Here is a 16,968-nt window from a genome sequence, read left to right as displayed (position 1 = left end):
CATCCCTCCCATAAAGACCCACAAATTTCTATGGAAAGAGGGAACAGAAAGATTTTAAAGTCAGGTTGGTAGATAACTTCAAGAAAAGTAGTTTCCCTGAAGTAACAGAGAAGGTACACTTACAAATGCTCACAGAGGCTGTGAAAACATGAGCAAGACCTACATATGTCCCAGAGAAGCAGAAATCCATAATGGAAGAAGAGAAATGGGTAGGACATTCCACCCCTAACTGGGGAGCTACTGACACTTTATTACTACTGCCGGAAGAGGAAAAGTCCATTTTTTTAATGTTGTGATGCCTGGAATGTGTCAACTACATTCCAGGGCATGGCTCAAACTCAAGTGTACCAAAACTGGACTTGGTAGAAGACAGTGAAAGAATGAGAGATCATGAAGCTGGATGGAAAAGAAGGAAGATTTGGGATGAGTTGGGAGTGTGGAATGAATATGCTTAAATTACATTGTATAAAATTGTCAAAGAATGAATAAATCATCATGGATCTTGGAAAAAATTCTACAACCACCACTTTACTAAGCCAGTGGAATCTTAAATTACATTCTAAATATTTCCTGTGAGTTTGTATCTCCTAGTAATGTCAAAAGCTACACCTATAAATTTTCACCAAAATGACTGCCTAAACACGACCAGAACAAGAAAGTCATCAATAAGCATGCCAAGGTGGAAAAGGAAAGGCCCATAAGGCCTCAATGCTACAAAAACCAAAACAAACTAATGAAAAGAAAAAAACATACAGTCAACTAAGAAACGCTAAGACTGGAAGAAAGTCGTCTCCAAAAAAAAAAAAAAGCACTAATTGGTGGTTACCTAATACCAAATGAACAGCCCTGAAAACATACACATAAGTGACATTATACGGAATGAGCAGGTTATAGTTATATTTAGGAATATATATACATATATGTATGTATATATATATATGTATATATATGCATATGCACATATATGCATATACAATACACATATACCTATATGCATGTAACAACAATGTATGAAAAGAAAGGCATGAATTTGGATTAAAGCAAGAAGGAGTATATGGGAAGGTTTGAGGAGAGGAAAGGGAAGGAAGAAATGAAAACAGTAGACACAAAGGAGCACGTGAAAACTGGTAGCTTGTCTATACTAAAATACTTTCCAATGCAAACAAACAAACAAATATCCCAATCTCAAGGGGTTTAATCTACAAATACTGGAATGTCTAGCATATAAATATCTGTTTGGTAAGGCTATCTAAATTTACATAGTTAAATTAATTTTATTAAGTAATCTGAGCCACAACTATTCTTTAGTGAAAGGTTTTAATTTTGGTTAAAAAATCTTATCACTGGGGCTGAAGAGATGCATTTGCTGCTCATCTAGAAGATCCAGATTCAGTTCCTAGCACCCACATGGCAGCTCACAACCTTCTGTAACTCCAGTCTCTAGGGATTAGGTTCCCTTTTCTGAACTCCATAGTCACCAAGCATGGTGACTATTAATATAGTACACATGCATACATCAGACAAACACACATAAAAGTAAAATAGTTTTTAAAAGTCTACTTACTGGTAATGTCTCCAGTCAGAATCGCTCTCCTTATAACTCAATTTTGGGAGTTTATCTTTTTCTAGAAATATGTGTTTTACTTAGTTTATATACAAGTTAGAATGTAGGTATATTCTCTTAGTTTTATTTCCATAAATGAATAAGAATGTTTCCACATTCAAATGTGATTTTAGATTTTTTTCTTTTTCTTTTTAGTCAATCTAAACACTATCTTTACCAATTTGTTCACCTTCTCAAATAAATACCCTTCTGTTTTGCTTTTCATCTGCATTATTTAGCTAATCTCTATTTTCAGATAGTTCTTAAAATCTTACTTTTTCTCCTTGTTTTGTTAGCATTGAGTTTAGATTGCTCCTTTTGTCATAAAAAAGAAAACTGTAGCATCGGAGATGAGGTAGAACAGCAATGGGCTGAGTCTAAGCCATAAATGCTCAGGTTGTAACTGCTGCCTTACAGCAGAGAGAACTGTCAGAGAGTACACATTCACATGCAAAGAAAAATTAGAAAACCCCCAAGGAAAATATTAAACACACAAGGGGAAATGAAATTTGACAAACATACTATCAAATGAAACAAGAAATGTAGAAGTTACTAAGAATTCCAGAGAGGGTGAGCTGAAAAATATGAAGCACATAGAGGCCAGACTGGTTTTCATTCAAGATGGAGTGACAATTCATGGCTGTTTGCAGAGAAAATGAGCAGAGAGTCAGAAACCAAACAAGTGTTGAATCTCAGTAGCCATGTGAGTGGAAACAATGTGGACTGTTTTAGGTTTTCTGTGAATAATCTGATTTACACACACCTCTCTTTAAATTATCATTATGAAAAAAAATCCTTTGTTAATCCAATAAAAGCCACCTTATTTTTTTTTTTTTTTTTGCAATAAACTTTTTGGATGTGCAATGCTTTGAAATTTTTATAGACTTAGGTAGACATCATTAAACACCCTGTTACTGGCTATAAAGAAGTGTTAAACCTCTCCTATAGGCGTCATAATTAATTATAGGTTAATTTCTGGACGTTAGAGAAAACCTCTGTGCTCCTTTATAAGAATGAAACTGTAGAATCTCTCAATGCTTCACTACGTATGAGATGATTCCCTCTCTTCTAAGAACACTAGTGTCTTTGTTCTTAAAATCATACAATGGGAAAAAAAGAGATTTGGTCTCCAGTTGTAGTAAGCAAAGTGCTTCCCTGCTTTTCCAGAAGCTATTACACTCTGTTCCTTATGAGAAATATCACATTGCAAAACTACAAAGAGGGATGGATAGTAAGGTGTGGTCCAGATGACCAAGAATAACAAAATGTGTGTGTACTCAAGAATAGCAAATGAAAGAAAAGACTGTGCATTTGTAAGAGAGCAGGAGGGGTATATGTGAGGGTTTAGAAAGAAGAAATAAGGGGAAAATATGGAAATATTTTATAATCTCATAAAAAGAAATACTTTTAAAAATCTTATACAAGGCAGTGTTCACTTGTTTTCTTTGAAGTCTTAATGTTCTTCTCTGGCATAAATTAATCTTCTCTAAAGGGAATATTCAATATACAAATTTGCAGCCATTCTGTCATTCTACTTTCTCCAGCGTCCCTGGAGTTACAAGATGCCTTTATTTGGGTTCTTACAGGAATGCTGTGTTAAAACAGAATTTATGCTGATTTACTGCTGGGGCTTCCTCTTGTGGATCCTGGAGAAGAAGAAGACTGCTAGGGGCAGGACATAAGTGGTTCATTGTTTTGATTGATAGGTTTCATTTATATAAGACTTTATTCACTGTGCATGTCCTTTTCCATGATGTTTCCAAGCCATGCATATATATATATAGGATGGTAAATAAGAGATTTCCTCTAAAAGTTAAAAATAAATAAAATAAAAGGAGTTTAAAATGCTGAAAAAAAACATAATTTATTATACTGCTCAATATAATATAATGTTAAATGTAATAACAATTAAATATCACTAATTTAGTTTTAGGAAAATGAATAAATGCAAACCATATAAAGTCTCTACACATACATTAAAGTACAGTTTGTGTGACTATATGAAAACAGGTTTCTAATGATAGCAATGAAGCAGATAACTTCCAGTCAAGACACAGTCTTGATATACACTCAACTGCTGCTCAGAACATGTGTCTACTTAAGTATCATGTTTGCTTTTTAAATCATTTTATTCAAATGTTTAATTTAGCTTTTTCCAGTGTGTAGTAATTTTACACATTCCTTTTAGAATTTAACTCAGGAAGAATCAGCAGGCATTGACCAAAATTAACAACCAGAATTTTCTTCTTCTTTTATTTTCCTATATTTGTGCTCCTATCATCTAGATACATTAAAGAAATTTAAGAATAATACAAAGCTAAGTGGGAATGTCAGATTTCTCACATTTGGCCCTCTGCGAATTATACTCAGCTTCTTCCATCCTATGTCCATCATAGAATCCATTCATCACAATTGCTCAAGCAACATTGACACAGCATTATTGACCAAATACAATGGTTTGCTACAAGTGTATCTCTTTACTATTTCTTCTGGAAGCTGAGAAATGTTTAAACATGATTTCTTCTAAATCCATGCAATATGATGCCATTGTCTTTCCTTTGTGCTTGTTCCTCCGTCTCCTTCTCTTTCTGAATTTCTGGGAACAACTAGTTTCTTTTATTGTCTATCACATCACCTTTCCCAGATGTCCTGTATTTGTAAACATAGAGCATGCATCCTTTCTGGGTGAGCTTCTTCATTAGCTATACTCATTTATTTTCTACATGTGACTTTGTGACTGTGGTACATTTGCTACATTTGTTTCTGTCACTGAATCTTTTATGGTTTTTAAGTTATTTATTTTATTGTTGGAGATGGAAGTGTAATTACATTTCTCCCTTCCCTTTTTTCTCTTCAAACCCTCCCTTCTGCCCTTTGTACTGTCTTTCAAACTCATTGCATTTTTTTCATTCATTGATATTATGTACATATTTGAAACATATATACATATATATTCCCAAATACAACCAGTTCATTCTACACAGTTTCTTATATGTATGTTTTCGGGCTGACATTGGAATCTCTCATCTCCAGATGGGAAGATGGCTCAGCATGTGATGATCTCACTAGCACCCCTGAGGACCTGCATTCAATGCCTGAGCCCCACGTGGCTGAAGGAAGGAAACACTGAATCCATAAACTGTCCTCTAACCTCCAGATGAGTGCTGTGGCACTTTATTGACTTCTCAGCATTTTAATTTGCTGCATTTCCTTCAGAATCATAAAGAAATGGACAATTTACTTAAAAACACAATAAAAATACTTCCATGTTAATAACTTCAAGTAAATGAGAAGTAAGCACATACCTGTTTCTTTGCAGTTTTTCTATATGTCATTATGTTTTTGCAAGACCTCACTATTAGAGTTACTAGAAACCAAAGCACCAGGATGATAGTTTTATTTTGCTCTTTCAGACAGTACAAATATATTTAACATACTGCTTTTCTCCTTTTGCCCAGAATTTCAGGAAAAAAAATGCTCAAACTTCATAAACAGTAGTTCGTACATTGGTCTATTTACTTAATCAACATTTAACAAAACTTTTCTAAAGTATATTTTTAAAGTGTATTGTTATAAGCATTTTAGAGCAAGAAACAATAAATCTTTTCTCTAAAACAATACACTTACAAATATATGTGATGATTATCATATATATATATATGTATACACACACACACACACACACACACACATATATATATATATATATATATATATATATATATATATATATATGAATGAGAGAGATTATATATGGCTTTAATTTTAAAGTTATCAGGAGTAATAAACAAAGCTAATGTGATATCCTAGATCCATTACTAGTCAGACATGCATAAAATTGAAAGGAAAGAATTGACTCCTCCAAGCTATTCCCTGACCTCTACATGTACACGGACACACATCAAACACCTGATGACCTGATGATAATGATAGTAATAACATCTAGCCTAGAATTTAAGACCCATCATCTCTATGATACCATAACACTGGCCTTATATCAAAGGTTACTTTATATGCATCTAAAAAGTTTTAAAGGAGATCTCAGAAAATAAAAACTACTTTTAAATAATTTGACTGAAGAAGTGAAATTTTGTATTATTTATACAAAAGCAAAAATATCAAATTTCTATCAAAATAAGATTCACAATCTTCGTTTTCCAAGAAAAGGGAAAAAATACTTTTGTATCTGAACACTATCACTTAGTAATAAATGTAGCATAAAAGGCTATATTGTGTAACATATAAGCAAGATTAAGTCAACTATATTGTATAGTTGAGAAGGTGTAAGAAGAATGAGACCTTAATGGTTTACAAGAAAAGTAGATCCAAAATATAAAATATACTTCCAAAGAGAAAAAATATAAATTTAGCAGAAAATTTAATGAACTCTGGGGACAAAAAGAAACATAAAATATACAATAACACCATTTATCTTCAGTTTTCTCTCTACATTTAAATCTAACCCATAATTACTCTCATTTCCAAGACTACAGCTTCTTCTGTGATGGATTTTGGTGGAGAAGCATTTGACCAGTATGTGCTTGTCCCTAGGTACAAAGCCCCAGCACCAAAAATTATCTACAAAATTACACATTAATTTTTTCATTATTTTCTCATATTACTTCCTGTTATCATACTCCTGTTTATCCATCTATGATCCTCAAAACCAATAACTCCCAAGACCAAGTCTTTTAAGAATCTAGTCATCACTATCTCTTGACCAAAACTTATACATACCATTTACATTGAACGTCCTCGTCAGTGCTCCCCTACTTGTAGATATATAGCTTTAATTGTTTTTTTAATGTTAAATGTAAACTTCTTTTTCTTATTTGTAAATTTTCAGAACACAATTTCCTCAAATTCACAAATTTCAAGTTAAAATGTCTGAGAAAAGACTGTAGGATATAAGTTCTATAATTATGTCTTTGGGTTATTTAATTTTCAGCATTTAATTATACCTGAACAATTAAAGGAATGTTTTTGTTTTTCATTGTCAAGTGATGTCTATGTACATGTATATAGCAGAAATTATACAGTCATGCAGAAATGACTATATAATGAACAATCCAATTGGCTATATCCTGGATTATATGACTCTGAACTTGTACATGTTTGTGTGCATATATAAATGTATTTTTAGTTATTGGGAAATATATATGAAAATTTTAATAAAATGTCAGTTTTAGACCTTTAACACTATTTTGAATAGGACAAGAAATATCAATCTTATTTAAGATGAGAGCACTGTGATTAGTCAAGGAGCTCTTTCCTATACAGACAAGTATCTAAATTTATTGGCTTTTTTCTTTTATTTTTGAGATTATAATATAATTATTTCTTTCTTCCCTTTCCTCCCTCAAAGGCCTTCTCTTGCCCTAGTTGCTCTCTTTCAAATTTCTTGTCCTCTTTCTTCATGAATTGTTACTTCAGACATATATGGACATTTATGCATACTATTCCTATATTCAACCTTCTCAATCTGTATCATATTATGTTTAATATGGCTGACCAATTTCTATTGCATAACTAATTAATGTGCTCTCCACTGGGGAAGACTATTTTTCATGCTTCCAGCATTTCTTAGTTGCCTGTAGCTCTTTGTGAGGATTGAGACCTTGTGGTGTTTCTCCTACCCACTTTTGCATGTCTATTGTTGTCCTTGTGCAGTTCATGATTTGTTGATTATGTTAGTGAGACTTTATTATATTGTTTTAAAAATACAAAAAGCAGAATGAGCTATTCAAGTTACTAATCTAGTAATATTTCTTGTAGAAAAATAAAAGTAACAAAGCTAAAATAGTGTGTAGTGTGTTTGAGAAAGAAGAAAGACAACTATGGTTGTCATATATGTCTAATGCCTAAAACTGACATATCAAACATTCATTTAATTAAAAAATACTAAAGAGCAGCTGTCATGTAGACACTGAGACAAATCTAGGAACTGAAAGAAAAAGTCTTGTAAACACTATTCACTTCCAATGTGTATCATTTCATTCTCTATGACCACTCAAGCTGTTCTCCTATTTTATTTAATAAATTCCTTGACCTCAAAATCCCTTGCATCAACATTTTTAATTTACTCATAGTTGTGGTGCCAAACCCTATTAATATTATACACAAATTATTCAGACTGTATTCCAGGTTACAGTTATTAGCTCTGTGGCCCTGAGGCTCCATTACAGACAAGTTCAAAGTGTATAAATTGCCAGGTAAGAATTTGATTGCAATTATCACTGTCTGGTGCACAGAAGAAATTTGGGGTGTGTTATTTATAACATACTTCATATGTCTAAACATCAGTTTTTTACTATTGTTCTTGACTGGAAAGGGCCTGAAATGAGTTTCTTTGGTGTCTGGTGTCTAGTGTCTAGTGTCTATTCTTTAAAGAAATAAATTGCATAATAGGGGTGGAGGTTGTAGCAGAGTGACAAACGTATAGGTACTCAGATTCAGACATATAGATCCACTTATAAATACAGGCTAGAGAATATCATCCTTCCTGTTGAACTCCCTTAACATATCTGTGTTCTCAGACCTCAAGGTTCTCAGCGACATGAAGCCAGCAGGTGCCTTTCTGCTTTTGATCAGCCTGACCTGTGTGTTCCTCTCTGTAGGTGAGTGAAAAACTATGGAGTGTACTTCTGGACCAGGCTGGCTAATGCCATCAGCTGGGTTATGATGCTGCTTTTTATGACTATGAGAACAATGATGAATGATGCCCTAACCCTTTTCATTTCCCTGGAATTTTAGTATACAAATGAGCTATTTTAATTTGTACTACAGTGCTCTGCTTAAGGCACTTTATTCAACTCCAAAATCAGTGTCATGCTACATATGACAAGAAGACTGGTTTTATATCTCATGGGCACCTACTGTCTAATATAGGAATTGTAGGCCATTTGCATTGCTGTCTGTGGGCCACCACAGGAGACACAGAGTTAAAATTATGCTTCAGACTTTAGAGAAACTTTGTTATAGAAATGAGAGAGTCTCCTAAAACATCTTTTTAAAAAATTATTATTCAATGGACTTCAACTGTCAGAATTCTTTAGAAATTCACATAAAAATCTGAGTCATTAATTGTAAGCCTCTAGGTAAACAAAGTAAAGAGATAATTAGGGAAGAAAAAGAGAAAGAGGCAAGGGTATGAAGAGAGAGAGACGCCAAAGACTGTGGTGATGTAGGGGAGTAGAGGGAGCCCAGAATTGGCATTCCAAACCTTGTCTCCAATGCTCATTCTTCTGCCCTCCTTGCTCATATTGAACAAGTCACCCTGGTGCTCCTCCTGATATTTGACCTGATGTTAATGGTGCACAAAAAACTTGTGCACTGATGTTTCCTTCAACAAAATGTACTGCCAAAGCATTAGAGTCTATCAAATCAAGATTCTGTTCTTTACTCTGCCATTTATAGCATGTAAGTACTAATGCTTAGCTAAATACTTGTCCAGATAATCACTTTCCTTTGCTTGTTAGTTGATTGGTTTTTCTGTTATTGTTGTTTGCTTTGCTGTTTTTTATTTGGGCCTTTTTGTTGTTATTATGGTTGTGATTTATTGTGTTTTATTTTCTTGAGACAGGGTCTCACTATGCAGGACTTGCTGACCGGCAATTGATAGGTAGACCAGGGTATTTGTTAACTTTTCAATGATCTACCTGCTTCCACACCTGTGTACTGGAATTATAAGCATGAACAATTAAAAACAGCTGAACAGCCTTCTTCAGCTTTAAAAATAGGGTTGTAATATTAGTTGAATATATATATATGATTTAACACAGCACTTAAATGTATAATTACTACAGTAGAAGGGGAATATGTTTAATGGAGATGTGATAAACCACATTGATTCATATTGCAATTATATAAAATGTCTTTTGTATTTTTTGTTATATCACTATTCTCTCATCAAAAGCTTTTAAATTGAAGATTTTATACTCCTTTGTAGTAAATATATACCTGTTCAACAAAGAGCAGCTCTAAACTTTACCTTCAAAGGCTTGTTATGAGATAACTCATAAACTGGAAAATACAATTGCATATAAGTACACAAAGGGCAAATATAATGAGAGCAATGTTGTATACAAGCATAGTGAAACTAATACTGTTCTAACCGTGGGCAATGCAGCCTGCCTTTCAGCATCCTGTGTGGTTAATAAGTTGAGTGACTCCATATAGTTATCTCTCCACAAAGCAACACAGATGCAGCAGAAAACCACTGTGGTTAGCTGCAACTGGAAAAAACTACAATTCCAACATGTGATTTATCAGTATCTATTCTTTCACTGCAGATGCTGTGAGCCAAGGAGGCTTTCAGGTATGTATGTACCTCTCATATTTCTCAAGCCATTTCTGTTCCATCAAGCCACAGTTTGTGCTTCCCAACCAAAGGACTGTGGCTTTACACAGATGCATTCTGAGCTCCCACAGCAAGCTTTCTCAGAAGGCTGTAAGAAAGCATGACATGCTTTCCCTACCAATAAAATCATTACTGCAGATGTGCTTTTGTAAACAATAAGACAAAATCTTGGATGTTACTTTCTACATTCTTCAGAAAGACAGATATCATAGTATTTCTGTGTGGATATATGCCCAGCTCAAGCCCCTGTAATAATAGTACAGTGTCATGAGAATGTGGGGTAAATAGCATATTTTTCCAAATTAATATAAGTTTTGAGGTAAGGTCTCACTATGTGTTTCTAGCTACTCTGCAACTCTCTATGTAGACCAAACTGGCTTCAAACTCATGGAGATCCACTTGCGTCTAGGTGTGTACCACTAATTTTGACAACTTAATAGATAGATAGATAGATAGATAGAGACAGAGATAGAGATAATGGAGAGATGATCACAAACAGCATCTATCTCAGTGAAACCAGTAGGGAAAGTTCCTGTGCATCAAAGAACTCTGTGCACCTGCTTCTGTAGATACTCCTCTCTTGTCCTAGGAGATAATTATCCCGGTTATGTATACCACCAAGCATTTGACATCCAGAGCTCCCATGTACCACTAATCCAATAAATGAATGTTTCACTGAATTGAATGTTAAAAATAAAGTGGGGGGGGTATATAATAGTGTATCAGTGAAGTGAGCTGTGTCACATTTGTGGTACAGTATTATGCAGCAGAACATACTGCTACAAGAATGTACTCAATAGTGCAGAAAAGTAAGTAAAAGGAAGAAATGCCCAATGCATATGCACTTTAATACTGTGCACACGCACAATAGCAGTGCATGTGCACATAGACCCAGAGGACAGGTGAAAGTAAGACAAAAAAACTCCTAACAAGAAGTACTGTAATTTTAGGAGTTTGCTCTTCTTTTTATGTATTTTTTGCATGAATGTTCTTGAAGAAATTTTGAAGTATGTAAGACTATTTCCCATTCCATAGGAAATTAACTAAAAAATCCTTTATTTAATTGACAGGCTTTTTGCAGAAACTATGAGAAGACACTGGCCCCAGATGGAAAATCATGCCTAAAGATCCACAAGCCAGTATGTGGCACTGATGGAAAAACTTACCAAAACCGCTGTGAATTCTGCCAAACAGCCATGTAAGCAAATAGATGCTGCTAAAAGCATGATGTTCTTGGTTGGGTCCTGTGGAGTAGGTGTCCATGAATAGTTTATTAATAGTCTATTAATAGACTAGTCTATACTAGTCTATTAAGGTTAATTAATATGAAATTAAGTATTATATTATCACCCAGTCTGAAACCTAAAAATATCAATATTTGCCCACTTGGCTTAATCTAGAATGAATCCATTTCTACTGAATTTCATGTCTGAACAATTTTTCTTTTCTTTCAGGGAAAGAAGTTTTGGAAAAGTTGGTTTCAAACATGAAGGAAAATGCTGATTCCTCTAACATCGAAATGCTGGGTGCACCTTTGGTTTGAATTTTACACTAAGACATGTGTTCCCTCTTACCCAGTTTCTACAGCAGTGTGCTTCCCACCAATTATTATGCACAAAACAGAATTTCAATAAAGCTATATGAGTAACACCAATGCTTTGTTTCATGTAATGAAAGCACATCTAATTAATTAACTTAGGTAGAATGTACACTCTTCAATATGAAATGAGAAATTTGAAAACTAAACCGGCTACTACTGCACTTACCAGACCCAGAACTGCCCTATCAGTGTGCAGTTCATCTGTAGCTATGCAGAGAGTCTGAAGGAAGTAAAATAGGATGCTATGAAGTAAACATATATGTACCTGACGCAAGGTGTTGGAATAGTTGTTTTTCCTAAGGGAAATTTTGAGTTGTATAATGCTTCTACTCAAGTATTGAGGTCAAAAATCAATAAAAGATGTACAAAACACTGGGCACTTCTTAGTATGTTCTAGAACAGTTGAAGCCTCCATATTACTTATCTCTAGCATTATCAGTGTGACATTATGTACCACATGCCATACAAAGGTGCTTTTTGAAATGGTATCAATGACTGCAAACTCATAGTTGAGAATGAGGGCCATAGAAATCTTCTGTGACAACCAGTACCCCTACCATACACCACCTCAAAAAAAAAAATAACATCCTACACAAAAAGCCGTTGAAGAGAACTCTTTAAAATTGTGATAAGGATGCTGAAATGTAGCTCTCCACAGCTGTTGTTTCCAGTGGAGTTGTGGGTGGGAACAGGCGCACTTTTCTTTTCCCCTTTATTTATTTATGTATTCACTTTACATCTTAATTGAAGTACCCTCCTTTCTTCTCTCCTCCAAGCCCTACCCTTATATCTCCCCCCATCCTCTCTTTCTCCTCTGAGAAGGGGAAGTCCCCCCATGGGTACATCTCAGCTCTGGTATATTAAGCCTCAATAGAACTAGGCACATCCTCTCCCACTGGGGCCAGATAAGGCAGCCCAGTGAGGGGAAATGGATCTAAAATAAGGTAACAGAATCAGTTATCCTGAATTCCATTTGTTAGGGGATCCACATGGAGACCAAGCTAAACATCTGCTACTATGTGGGGGGGAGCTAAGTCCAGCCCCTACAAGCTCTTTGGTTGGTGGTTCAGTCTCTGTGATCGCCATTGGCTCAGGTTAGTTGACTCTGTAGATCCCTATGTTGTACTTGTAAACAAGAACCTAGCATAGCTGTTGTCTGAGAGGCTCTACTCAGCAGCTGACTGAGACAGATGCAGATAACCACAGCTAAACCTTGTACAAAGGTGGGAGAACACTGTGGAAGAGTTAGGGAAGAATTGAAGGCCCTGAAAGTGATAGCAACCATACAGGAAAACCCACGGTGTCAACTAACCTGGACCTCTGGAGTTCTCAGAGAATAAGCTACCAACCAAAGAGCATACACAACCTGATTCTTTATCTATTCTTAATCTAAGAGACATCTAGGATGTTTCCAGTTTCTGGCTATAAATCTGGAATGAACATAATTGAGCAAGTGTCCCTGTGGCATATTGGGATATTCCTTGGTCATATGCCCAGGAGTGATATAGCTGGGTCTTGAGGTAGATCTATTTCCACTTTTCTGAGAAATCATCAAATTGACTTCCAAAGCAGTTGTACCAGTTTGCACTCCCATTTGTAGTAGAAAAGTGTTCCTCTTGCTCCATATACTTGCAGGCATGTGCTGTCTCCAGAGCTTGTGATCCAAGCTATTGTAATGAATATAAGATCAAATCTCAGAGTCATTTTGATTTACATTTCCCTGATGACTAAGGATGTTGAACGTTTTTAAGTGCTTCTCAGCTATTTGAGGTTCCTATGAGGTGAATTCTCTGTTTAGCTCTGTACCTCATTTTTAATTGGGTTGTTTGGTTTGTTGGAGTCTAACTTTTTGAGTTCTTTATATATTTTGAATATTATATCTCTGCAGGATGTAGGGTTAGTGAAGATCTTTTCCTATTCTGTATGCTGCTGTTTTGTCCTATTAATAATGTTCTTTGACTTATAGAAAATTTTTAGTTTCATGAGGTCCCATTTATTGATTGTTGATCTCAATGCCTAAGCTGTTAGTGCTGAGTAAAGAATAAGAAAAGGTTTTGAGTAGAGAAAGAGGGATTTTTTTGAGGTCTGAAATTGAGTAAGTGTATTAATAATATGTGAACTTGGACAGCTTGTAGCTAAATACACTGCTTTTGAAGGAGACATTTTCACCATGCATCAAACAAGTCAGAAGTGGTTCAGAGATGTTTCTCTAGTCAGCATACTACTAATATACACACATGCATGTGCACATATATACACACATCTACATGTGTGTATTTTTACATTCAGTTAGATACCAGTATTTAAGATTTGTGAAAGTCTAGATTTCTAGAAACTGTAGCTATGAGAAAAGCTGGTTACATGATGATATGTATTCATTAAAATACAGCAACTGATTGACTTTGATCCCCTTCTCTAGACTAGTTACAAAGGCTAACAGGTCAGCTTCATATTTGCTTCTAGTTCCAGAATGCAGATCAAAGAGGAGGCAAACTATCTAAATAGGTCCATATAGCACAAGGAAATAAAAGAAGTCATTAAAAACCTCCCAACCGCCAGAAAGCAGAACAGATGCTCCAACGTTTTGAAGTAGAGCGGGTGTCCAGGTGTTCAGAGGTCTCTATAAATTGGCTAAGTTTTAGAAACTATGATTTGTGCTTCCCACAATTATAGTTAACTTAGTCATTCTGGATTTCTGATGGGGTTGAAAACATATAGCTATTGACCTTAAGAGAAAAGACTTGAGTGGATGGTCGTCAGCTGACATTCATCCTAAAGCCAGGTTCAAAACTACATGTTTTAGTTAGAATAGATGACAGAGGAGCTGGTTAGTCAACAAAAGGATGGACTGGGTATTAGGACTATCCTGTACCTCACTGGTACAAATTGGCATAATTATGTTCTAATTGTATTTTGAGAGAAAAGTTTCATTTTAACAGGAAGGGTGATGTGTAGGAGGAGCTAAGGTAGGAGGAGTACTGAGAGGAAGAAAAGGAGTAAGAAGAGGAGAAGAAGAAAGAGAGGAGAAGCTAGGTGAAGAAAGAGAGAAAGAGGGGGGAGACAGGGAGGCAGAGGTTCAAGTATCTCCACCAGTCAAAGATAGTTGTTATACCTAGGTTGGTCAGTGGGTTACACCTCTGATTGAACAATTCCAAACTTATAAAGCCTATGATTAACATTATTTTAAAAAAATGTATAAATGCAAAAAGGAAAAGGGGGCATGGGATAGGGGTTTCCTAAGGGGGGTGGGGGAATGGGGAAAGGGGATGCCATCTGAAGTGTAAATAAAATATCTTAAAAAAAAAAAAAAAAAAAAAAAAAACCCAACCAAAAAAAAGCCCAGGACCAGATGGATTTAGTGCTGAATTCTACCAGACCTTGAAAGAAGACCTGATACCAATATTTTTCAAACTATTCCAAAAACAATAGAAACAGAAAGAGCACTACCTAATTGATTCTATGAAGCCACAATTACTCTGGAACTTAAATCACACAAGGACCCAACCAAAAAAGAGAACTTCAACCCAATCTCACTTATAAATATCGACGCAAAATAGTCAGTAAAATTCTTGCAAACTAAATATAAGAACACATCAAAACCATTGTTCACTACAAGACAAGGATGCCTAATTTTCCCATATCTATTCAATATAGTACTCAAAGTGCTAGCTAGAACAATAAGACAACAACAACAAAACATCAAGGGGATATAAATTGGCAAAGAATAAATAAAGGTATCATCTCTTGCAAATGATAGTATACATAAGCCACCCCAAATATTCTACCAGAGAACCTCTCCAGGTGGTAAACAACTTGAGTAAAGTGGCCAGATATAAAATTAACTCAAATGAATCAGTAGCCTTTCTTTTATACAAATGATAAACAGGATGAGAAAGAAATTAGGGAAACAACTCTTTTCACAATAGCCACAAATAATACAAGTGAAAGATCTGTATGATAATAATTTCAAGTCTCTCAAGAAATAAATCAAAGGAGATCTCAGAAAATGGAGAGATCTCCCATGCTTATGGATTGGCAGAAAAAATATAATAAAAGTGGCCATTCTACGAAAGGAAACCTACAAATTCAATGCAATCCCCATCACAATCCCAACACAATTCTTCAAAGAGATGGATAGAGAAATTCTCAAATTCATCTGAAAAGGCAAAAAATAAAATAGCAAAAACAATTTTTAAATTTTTTTATTGTATATTTTATTTATTTACAATATAGATGTCATCCCCTTTCCCCATTTCTCTTCCCTAGAACCCCCATCCCTTCCACCCTCCTCCTTTATGCTTTTATACCAGTTTGATTATATGCATGTATTAAGGTCAGTTCTAGATTGAGGGTCTAGCAATACAATAGATGCAAATAGCCAAGGAACAGGCAAGACAATAAACAGTCAAAGAAAAAGCAAGGCATTAAACCCGATTACTATCTGAACCTACTTCCCTGTCCTAGTTCAAGATTATTTTCATGTCTGAAGCATACTTCCTTGTTCTAGCCTAAAATTTAGATTACTGACTGAAATTACTTCTTTGTTCTAGCCTAATACTTATGTTCCTGCCTGAAAACAATTCTTAACAATAAAAGAATGGCTGGGAGAATCACCATCCCTGACCTCAAGCTTTAACAGAGCAATAGTGACAAAAAATGTATGATACTGATCAATGGAATAAAATTGAAGACCCAGAGATAAAACCACACACTTATGGACACTTGATCTTTTACAATGAACCAAAAATATACAATGGAAAGAAGAAAGCATCTTCAATAAATGATGCTGGTCTAACTGGCTGTCTCTATGTAGAAAAATGAAAATAGAGCCATATTTGTCACCTTGCACAAAGCTCAAGTCCAAGTGGACCAAGGACCTCATCATAAAACAAGATACACTGAATCTAGTAGAAGAGAAAGTGGGAAAGAACCTTGAACTCATTGGTACAGGGGGAAATTTACTAAACAGAATTTGAATGTCTCAGGCTTTAAGATCAAGAATTGATAAATGGGACCTCATGAAACTGGAAAACTTCTATAAGACAAAGAACAAAGTCAATAAAACAAATCAGTAACCTACAGATTGGAAAAAAACTTCACTAACTCCACATCCGAGAGAGAGCTAATATCATATATATATATATATATATATATATATATATATATATATATATATATAACTCAAGAAGCTGACCACCAAAAAGCCAAACAGAAGAAAGACAGGGCATCAAGTGACAAAAGACAAGGCATCAAGGGACATAGTTGCCATCCCACAGTCAAAACTCTGATTCAAAATTTTTCCTGTCTGAAAGAACTGCAGGGATGAAAATAGAAAGGAGTCTGAGGAAAAGAAGGTCCATTGACAGGCCCAAAGTGGGTTCCAGCTCAAGGGGAGGTCCCAAGGCC

General features: G+C 35.1%; 1 protein-coding gene across 1 annotated transcript; it reads left to right on the top strand.

The window, feature by feature from the left end:
- The first annotated feature begins 8,126 nt into the window (after positions 1–8,126).
- Positions 8,127–11,599, top strand: LOC117720170 (serine protease inhibitor Kazal-type 12). Its single transcript, XM_034518640.2, has 4 exons — positions 8,127–8,220; positions 9,895–9,920; positions 11,033–11,160; positions 11,417–11,599. Exons 1-4 carry the CDS (start codon positions 8,160–8,162, stop codon positions 11,463–11,465), a joined length of 264 nt encoding a protein of 87 aa, XP_034374531.1. The 5' UTR covers positions 8,127–8,159; the 3' UTR covers positions 11,466–11,599.
- Positions 11,600–16,968: the final 5,369 nt, after the last annotated feature.

The sequence above is a fragment of the Arvicanthis niloticus genome, chromosome 14 (assembly GCF_011762505.2).
Source record: "Arvicanthis niloticus isolate mArvNil1 chromosome 14, mArvNil1.pat.X, whole genome shotgun sequence".
NCBI classification, from domain to species: domain Eukaryota; kingdom Metazoa; phylum Chordata; class Mammalia; order Rodentia; family Muridae; genus Arvicanthis; species Arvicanthis niloticus.
Note: the sequence above shows the minus strand (reverse complement) of the source record. Positions and strands in the feature narration are given on the sequence as shown.